Here is a 9,180-nt window from a genome sequence, read left to right on the forward strand (position 1 = left end):
AGGTGTTTACTGGGGGCTGGCCATGGAGGCACCCTCTGCCTAGCAGTAATCAAAATTTCAGACTCTCAAAAGGAAAGCAGGTGTTCAGCATAGCTAACCTTAGAAAGGCCTGCTTGCAAGGCTGGCATCTGAGAACTTGACTGGTAAACAATTCCCTTACAGATATAAAACTTTTCCTAAATAAGAGTGGCTCACTAAGTTTAAATCACTTGTGCAAACAATGTAGTTTTGCTGAACATCTGCTTTGTCCTTGCATATAGTGTTTGTGTGTGGGAAAGAGTTAACATAGAAGGCCTAAGATTGGCTTTTATGGAGCCGGCAAGCAGCAGAATGTAGCTAAGCAAATGAATAAAGGAAGAAAGCTTCAAAAGAATAAAGAAGAATAAGAAGGGATAAAGCAGTGATCATTTAGACATTCTTAAGTGATTTATTAACAAAGTATCTGCACAGACAAAACAAAGAAAAACTCACCCTTACTCCTTCTCAAGTAAGATTCTCCCTCAACTAAAAGCTCCCTAGGAAACTCAAAAACTCAGTGTCTCCTCTTTCTTCAGACAGCAATCATCTAAGCACCCTGTCCCAGGAACAAATCACTGCTTCCCACAGGTAGAAAACAGGACACAGAACTATGGATTTCAATTTTGACTGTGTCACCAAACTAGCTCCTTGACATTCTCAAGTTTAACTTCACCAATCAGGCCGCAAACACGAACCAAACTGGGACAAAGGCTCTTTTCTCCAGCTGACTTGTCTTGTATAATGAAACATATCCAAAATTATATCACGCTTAAGCAATTATCTAGTTTCTTCTTTACAGACACTCCAGAAATGAGTTTTCCTTGTCTGAACACTGTCTTTCTTTGTACACATCCTTCCTAAAACTATATTATAGGCCATCTACCACTGGGTTTTATCCCTATTTTTTATACCCCTACCCCGTGTCTTATATAATAACCTATTCTAGGCTGCTTCTTTCTCATCAGAAACCAAAAATAGAAACGTTTTCTCCCCAAATAACTTCTTCTGATAAAAATTTCACAAATAATCACTTAACACTGACTTTTCAAACCATTAACTATGATCTTTCACTTTAATCTGTTGAAAAACGTTCTTCTCCCCGCCATCCCAATTAATTGCTAAAGAAATATATATTAAAGGAGGGAAGCGGGTGGAGAATGGTAGATCAAGGCAACTATGACTGGAACCCTGAAAGTCAGCATAAAATAGCTACAAAGAAGGCAGAGAAAAGAATACACAATCATAGCTAAATCCACCTAAGAGGTAATTTCCATGTGTTCCTAGTTCTTCCCCATACTCTATCTGTAGACTTCAAATGCAAGCAGAAACATTTAGGAATGTGGTTTTCGGCTCTTTTTTTAATAGCAGAATACTTTATTTTCCCCTCCCTCCAAAGACATTTTACATTGTATCCCAATATTTAAAACACACAGGAGTTAGTCTGATTAAGAGAGAACTAGGAAATCTAAAGCCTGAACTGCTAGGCCTGCCTGCCTCTTTCTCCCTTCTATAGAGCTCCTACAGCAGCCCCTGAGACACTGAAGAGGAATTTCATGGGACAATCTGAGAACCTAATTACCTAGGGGGATCCTCAAAGCCCAAGTAGAAGAAAATGAACAAAGAACTGCTCGAGTTAATACAGGGGCATAACTAGAATATTTTACCTAGCTAGAATCCTAGCTAGGCATAACTATGATTTTCTATTGCAATTTGAAAGTACTGAATCACTAAGATGACAGTCAATATATGTTAGTAAAATTAAGGCATATACTTCAAATAGGAAACATCCTTCACTTCAATATTTATATCAGATAGTACCTTTCTTTAAAAGTATTTTCCCATATTCTCATTTTAAAATTTTTCTTTATTTTGAAAAATATACACGTGACTTGTAGAAATTTTGGAAAATTCAAAGTAAAGTTTTTAAAACTTACTACAATATCCCATTTCATTTATTTTCAATATCTTGCTATGAAGCAGGCAGTACCACCATTTTTCAAGTGAGAAAATGTAAAGAACAGAGTAAAATATAATTCTCTAGAAAAATAATACTCTGCAATCTGTATACATGCACAAATGTGGACTGAAAATTAGTATAAGAATCAGAGACTGGAAAAATCCCTCCAAATTGGAATTTCGGGGAGTCCCCAAGGACATGACAAATTCAGAACTGACTTTGAAGACTGAGTAGAACTTGGGTTGGAAAGTCAGAAAGAAAGAGGGAGAGCAGGTCAGGAAGGGAGAAGTGCACAAATAATATCAGGAGGGCCTGATAAGACAGCAGTAGTACTGATTGCTAGATTTGGAAATTAGAATCTAAGCAAGAGAAACTTGTGTTCAGAGAGGAAGCAGAAATTAGCTGGAAAAAATTATCTTGACCAAACACTTGATCAGGTAAAAGCCATCTCTTTCTACTGCTACCTGACTTAAACTCCTGATGAAGCGAGTTATCCTGGTAAGATTAGAAATAATTCATCCTAACTTTTGAAAATTAGGAACAGAGAGAAATTTCTGCTTAAAAAAAATCAAATTATTTATTCTCATACATGACACAAATCTTAAGATGTTTAAGTTACAGCTGACAATTTATTAATTTCAAGTAATTTTTGAACAAAATAAATTTTAATACCCTTGATGGAATGACTTGTGATTTTACAATCTCACGTTAACTGTCAGTTTTAATTTGCTCTCTAAAAAAAAAAAAAAGAATGCTAGTCAGTGGTTAAACCATCACATGCCTTGTAATTCATTCCTTCATCCCTTCTTTTAATAGCTTAAAAAGGTGATGAATTTGTATTATCAGCCACAAGTAAGAAACAAACTGCTTTTACTCTGTGGGCCCCATATCACCACTTTCTACCTCCCAAGTGTTCTGAAATACTGAGCTTTCAGTCTTCAAGGGCAGACTTTCTACCTCAGTGTCAAGAAATAATCTTTATAAGCAAATCCCTGAACAGCATGATGATGACTTCTATGCTAGTCTGACTGATCACAGGATATTAAAAAGTAACGACAGTCTTATTTCTTCTTTACCTGTTTCTCAGGCCTGTTCCATTGCCACAGCCCCCACCAACCAAAGTCTGTAAAGAAGGTAAAGCTGAACGGCTTAGCTGCTGCCGACTAGGGCCCCTCCTTCCTCCGGGCATGTCCGGGAACCAGTCTGTTTCCAGTGCTACCCGTAGTTGCAACCCAGGTTAATTGTTTTCAACTTGTTTCAACTCTGAATAACAACAAAAAACATTTAAATATCAGTTTAAAATGAACAGGACAAACAAACACAGACTCATGGACATGGATGGTAGGCTGGTGGTTGTCAGAGGGTGGGAGGGAGGGGGGAGGTAAATGGGGTAAAGGGGGCAAATATGTGGTGACTGAAAGAAATCTAACTATGGGAGGTGAACACAGTGTAAATATAGATATGCCTTACTGTTAAAATGTACAGCTGAAACTTATTAGATTTCGTTAACCGATGTCACCATAAAATAAATTAATTAAAAATATATATCTGTTTAAAATAAATAAATATCAATTTAAATATTTTTAAACTAGGTAATGTAACAAAACCACCAAAAAGACTGTGAGAGTAGGGCTTGTAAAACCAGATATTCAAACAAATACTCTCAGTGTCTACTACCTAATTTATTCTAATGAAAGGACTACTCAGACTCTAATGGGTCAGGTCAGAAGCCTAAGTTTTGATGTAAGCTCTTCGGCATTAGGAAAGTCAAAATTTGTATCTGTCAGTTGACTTATAGCATATGAAAGATATTACAATCAGGTAAAATTTTACAAGAAACACCTAATATAAACATTTCCAATTCAAATTATTTTACAGTAAGCCTCTTGAAAGAGGGGAACAGCACAGTGCAAAATGTTAGGTTTTGCTATCAAGGGATCTTGGTTCTGAGATCAGATATGTTACATATTATCTGACTTTAACTGAGGCATTTAACCTCTGAGTTTGTGACTTTATCATAATAAAAATGTGTTCCCTGTCCTACAGAGGTTGTTGTCAGGACTGACAATGATGGATGGGAATTACACCAGTAGGTCTTTTAACTCTTTAAAAGTAAAACTGTTCAAGTGGTATCTCCATATATTGGAGTGAAAACACTGGAAGGAGCTCAAGAAGATGCCTACTCCAAAAAAAAAAAAGGATGTAAAATCATTCAGAATTACTGAAACTGTATGATTAAAAGAGAAGTAACAGAAACTGTGTCTTCATCAATCTATGGCAAAATCACTTCTTCACCAATATGGATACCAAAATCTGTTTCTAAACAACACGACTTAAAAACTGAAGACTGACACCCTGTAAAAAAAAAAAAAAAAAAAAAAAAAAAAAAAAAGAAAGAAACCTGGCTTTCAAAACGTTACTACAGATTGATCGACGTTCCTTATTCCTACAGCTTTAGAGTGTGGACTAACAAACATCAAGTGAGACAAAGCATCCAAACTACTGGATGTAGGTAGGGGGTGCTGGTCCCTTCTCAATTAACGATCAAAGGGAAAGAAAAAATGTGGAAGAAAAAAATTGGAATGGAAGAGGCGAGAGGATGGGGTGGGGGTAGGTGGATGGCGAGAGACTACAAACTTCGACTGGCCCCTAAGGGGGGTTCGACAAAGCGGTCCCCGCCGCACACCCCAGAGGGCCGAAGCAGGCCCAGGACAGACGAACAGAGCGGCACCGCGGTAATACTCACGCATGAAGGAGGCCCGGCCGGTGGGGCGGGATCCCTGGGAGGAGGCGGCGGCTTTACAGGCTGGACCCCAGGCAAGAGAACTCCCTCCCCGCGTTGAGGCGCTCCAAACTAGCTGCTTGTCCGTAGGCCGTCCCTGCTCGGAAAAGCGAAATAAAGTGTCCAAGCTTCGAGCTACCAGACGCAGACCTAGACCCGGACTCTGATTCAGTGCCAGAGTCAGAGCCAGACCTCAAGCTAGAGACTGAGCCCGACCCCGTCAGCACTCATCCTCAGCCTCCATTACCGCGGAGCTGAGCAGACGTGGCAGCGCACAGCGATGACGTTAGCTCTGCGACGGCCGGGCGCCCCAGCTGCACGCTGGCCCCCAGAACTACAAACGCAGCTCCGGGAGCGAGCACCCCGCCCACTTCTGCGTGCACCTGCGCAGTGGGACGCACCTTCTCTGCTGGACGCGCTGTTAACTCTAGCTAACATATTTTCCCCTTGAGCCTTAGACCCAGCCCATGAGGGCTCTTGTTATCGCACGGACTCCAAGTGGCAACCATGTATAAGTTACCGCTCCCATTTTACAGATGAGATGGGAGATGCCATCTAAGGTCACATCGCTGCTAAGTAAAGGAGTCCGCGCTGAGCTGTCTTGCTTCAGCGTCCAATCCTACGCTTATTGTAAAGTGAAGGGCTACATAGATGCTGGAGTTACAAAAATGGCTACTACAAAGAGCTCACAGTCTAGTGGAAGAGACAAGACACTAGGAAAACACAGTAATTACAATTTATTTCAATAAATGCAAAGTTAAAATTCTGCCCAAATTCCAAAGATAACATGAAAAGCAGCATAATAAATTCTGTGGAATGGTGGTGGTGTCAATACCAAGAAAAGCTTCATAGCTTGGGGTTTAAAGCTAAAACTCCCAAGAATGTACACGTGGTTCGTGGGAGAATGGCTTTCTCGTAAAGGAAGTGGTAGTTAAAAAGGTAAGGAGATAGACAACATCAAGATGAATTTAAAAATTGCCAATACTTTGATATTAGAGTAAAAGTGTTAAAAGAGCACTTGTGTGAGTTCTCTAGTTCTAGAGATTTTAAGTGCCTTAAAAGAAAGCCCTTTGTATCAAGTATATGATTAGTTAACCGTTATTGATAGCTTTTTTTTTGGTACTACACACTAGACTAGTAGCTATATGTACTTCATTTAACTCTCATAATGCTTAAATATTACCATTGTTCCTATTCCTCAGAGGAACTGAAGTTAAGAGAAGTTAGATAATTTGTTTAAAATAACCCAGCTAATAAGTGGCAGAGCCATATTTTAGAGCCAGGATGACCAGTATCAAAACCACCAGTTAGTAATATTCCAAAATGTTCTTACTGTCCTAATGTACCACATAGAACTTTCATAAATATATAAAATCCAACACAGATTACATATTTTTATTATTTTCACTCATAGGCATAAATAATTTTGCACATTTATTTTCATATTTGCTCTGTTAACTGTTTCCTAGCTACACTGAAACTCCTTTGCCACTTTTCTGTTGGCTCCCCAGCATTCGTCCTTCATTCAGCAGTTATTTATTTAGTGACTACATGTGTACTAGGCACAGTGTTAGTGAACAAGACACATATGTCTTTTCCTTCCTAGAGCTTATATCCTAATGGGGGAAAACATTTATTTAATAAATAAAATAATTACAGGTTGTAAGTATTATGGAGACAAATAAGGGGGTAAGGTAGACAATAAGAAAGGTAATATCTTGAGGGTATCTGTCTGAGGTAATTACATTTCAGCAGAAACCTGAATGTTGGGAAGGAACCAGAAATGCAAATATGGTAGAAAAAAGCAGTGCAGATAGAAAACAAAATGTATGCAGAGAATTTAAGGTGAGTTAGAGTTTGGCATGTTTGAAAAACTTGACACAAAGCTGTATAGCTAGATCATGGTAAGCAAAGGGGAATGTGGTGTTAACTTCTACTACTGAAAGTCTTTTTTTTTAAAGAAAGGTTTTATTGGGCCAACAATGTTAGCCAAAAAGAAGACCAGTCTTGGGGCATGAAGTCCAAACCATGCAGCGATGTGGCTAAATGAAAAAGACATACATGTCCATCATCTCAGAATTTTGCCAGTTATACGTCAATTGGGGGTTGGGGGATGTAAGCTGTTCTGAAAGGGTTTATATTAGCTATAGGCAAAGGGGATGAGAGAAAATGAAGAGAGTTTACTTCTGGGATAGGCTTAGCAGAGTTGCCAAGAAGAGGTGTCTGCTGTGGATTAGCTATGAGCGGCAAACTGGAAAATTCATGTGGAAATAAGAAGTGTAGAATCGTGGAAATAGCCACCTGGAAATTAATCCTAAATTCCAGTAGGTATACTGGAATGTGACCATTCTTTTGTCAGAGCTGATCCATAGCTATTAACAGACTAACTTTTCAGTCTCTTTCTCTCACTTTCCAGCAGCTGTAATTTTAATCCAGAACATCTCAGGATATTTTTTCTTGTCAGCGGCATGAAATGAATTTGAAGACACAACCAAGAACTTGAACATGGAGGGTTTTTTAAACCATAGTGTTTGCATTTTAAATTAGTGGCTTCCATAGGACCTAAAAATCTGTGGTTTTCATAAGCTCCAGGAGGATTTCTGGCACTTATTCACAGATAAGAAGCACTAGAATAAAACACCTCGCCTATTAAGGAAATGAAACTATTATTTGGATTCACATGCAGCTTATTCTTCCTGTACATAGGGCCCACTTAACTCCCAGTCTTGCTACTCTTCTTCCACACAGATAAACATTGCAAAATTGCAGAAAATATGGATTTATTTTCATTTCAAAAGCACACAAAGTGATTTCCATTTCTTCTGATCACAGAAACAAATTGTGAAAAAGAAAGGCTATTTTATTATTAAAGTTTTAAAAATTATACTCCACTATATTCATTTTAGACTAACTTTGAAAATGAGGGTTACTGTGGTGTTCATCTGTGTAGTATACTCCCTAATTATGTGCTTTTGATGAACATTCATTTTGAAGTACTGCGACCTTCCTGGAAGTAAAAGAAACTTTGACTCAAGTTTTCATTTGGATTCCTGAAGAAGTCTTGTATGATATAGCGTCGGAGATCCATTTTCTCCTCTTGCCTTCTCACCCAGAGTGATATAGCCCATTCCTAACCAATCAACATTATTTTATCTTCCACCATTCCTCAACTTGCATCACCCCAAGTTCAACCCCACTTTCTGCAAATTATGGCTTCCCTTTTTTAGTGACTCCGGCACAATATTTCTTAACTGCAACATTTCCTTTTTGTTCAGCCTGGAATATACCCTTCTTACCCCTTCCTCCATATTTCCAGTTCATATTGATCTTTCCCTCCACTGAAACCAGGAACATTTACATATTTTTTAAGTTGTAAATTATCCCTGGAGAAAGCTTATTTGTCTTCCCACTAGTTCTAAACTCCCCCAGGGCACAGATCTCATCTTGTTTTTCCACGTGTTTCCACGGAACCTAAGATGTCACTCTGAATAGTTTAGACAATAGATAAATACTTATAGTTCTATATTCTTGTAGAATATTTATACTATCCAGTGTAATGTTGCCCACTGATAATTTTCCATGTTATATAAATTCTATTCAAAATAGAATTTGCAAGTCCTTGGGTCTTAACAGTGCTGTATACCAGCGGTCCCCAACATTTTTGGCACCAGGGACCAGTGCTCCTATGAGAATCTAATGCCTGATGATCTGAGGTGGAGCTGAGGTGGTGATTCTGGGGAGCAGCTTCAAATACAGATGAAGCTTGGCTCACTCCCCTGTCACGTACCTCCTGCTGTGCAGCCTGTGTTCCTAACAGGACACAGACCAGTACTGGTCCATGGCCCAGCAGTTGGGGACCCCTGCTATATACTATTATGTGGGGGCTAAACCTTTTAAGTTCTTCTAGCTGGGCTAATAATCAAATTAACAGAGACAGAGTAACAGGAGAGAATCAAATTATAATACATACCCATGGGGAATTCACATAAGCATGAAAATTCCAAAGACAATATGGCATTGAGTATATGTGACATTTTGGACAAAGGAGAAAAGGGGAACGGGGGTATTCTATTTCAGAAGTGAGAAAGGGCAATTTACAGGTAGTTGAGGAGTAGTGGTACACGCAGGCAGGCAAATTCTTACTAGCCACCTCAGAAACAATGAGACATAGGGGTATCTGCCTAACAGGTCCCAGCCAGAAGCCCTCCTATTTACCATACTTAATTCAAATTAGGCTAAGATAAACATTCTAAGATCCAATTCCTGGAGTAGACCTTTCCATCTGGATCTCTCAGGCAGGAAGAGGGAGAGTCAAAGGTTCTTTCTGAGTTATTTTTTTTCTTAATAAACAGTTTAAAATCAAATTCCAAAAGGCAAAACTTTTGGTTCCCTTCCATAGCTAACCACATAACTTGGCTCTAAG

General features: G+C 38.8%; 1 protein-coding gene across 2 annotated transcripts in view; it reads right to left on the minus strand.

Annotated features, from left to right (window-relative positions):
* Positions 1–5,043, minus strand: part of TMEM39A (transmembrane protein 39A) — a 33,885-nt gene extending 28,842 nt beyond the window's left edge. Inside the window, exons 1-2 of one of the 2 annotated variants that reach the window (XM_039843080.1) lie at positions 4,722–5,043; positions 3,052–3,238 (exon numbers count right to left, since the gene is read on the minus strand). In XM_039843080.1, coding sequence (XP_039699014.1) covers positions 3,052–3,164 — 113 coding nt within the window. In that variant the 5' untranslated portion in view covers positions 3,165–3,238; positions 4,722–5,043. The remainder of the gene's footprint in view (positions 1–3,051; positions 3,239–4,721) is intronic. The other variant, XM_039843078.1, reaches the window with a different exon arrangement.
* Between the last annotated feature and the right edge of the window lie 4,137 nt (positions 5,044–9,180).

The sequence above is a fragment of the Pteropus medius genome, unplaced genomic scaffold (assembly GCF_902729225.1).
Source record: "Pteropus medius unplaced genomic scaffold, Ma_sr-lr_union100, whole genome shotgun sequence".
Lineage (NCBI taxonomy): Eukaryota > Metazoa > Chordata > Mammalia > Chiroptera > Pteropodidae > Pteropus > Pteropus medius.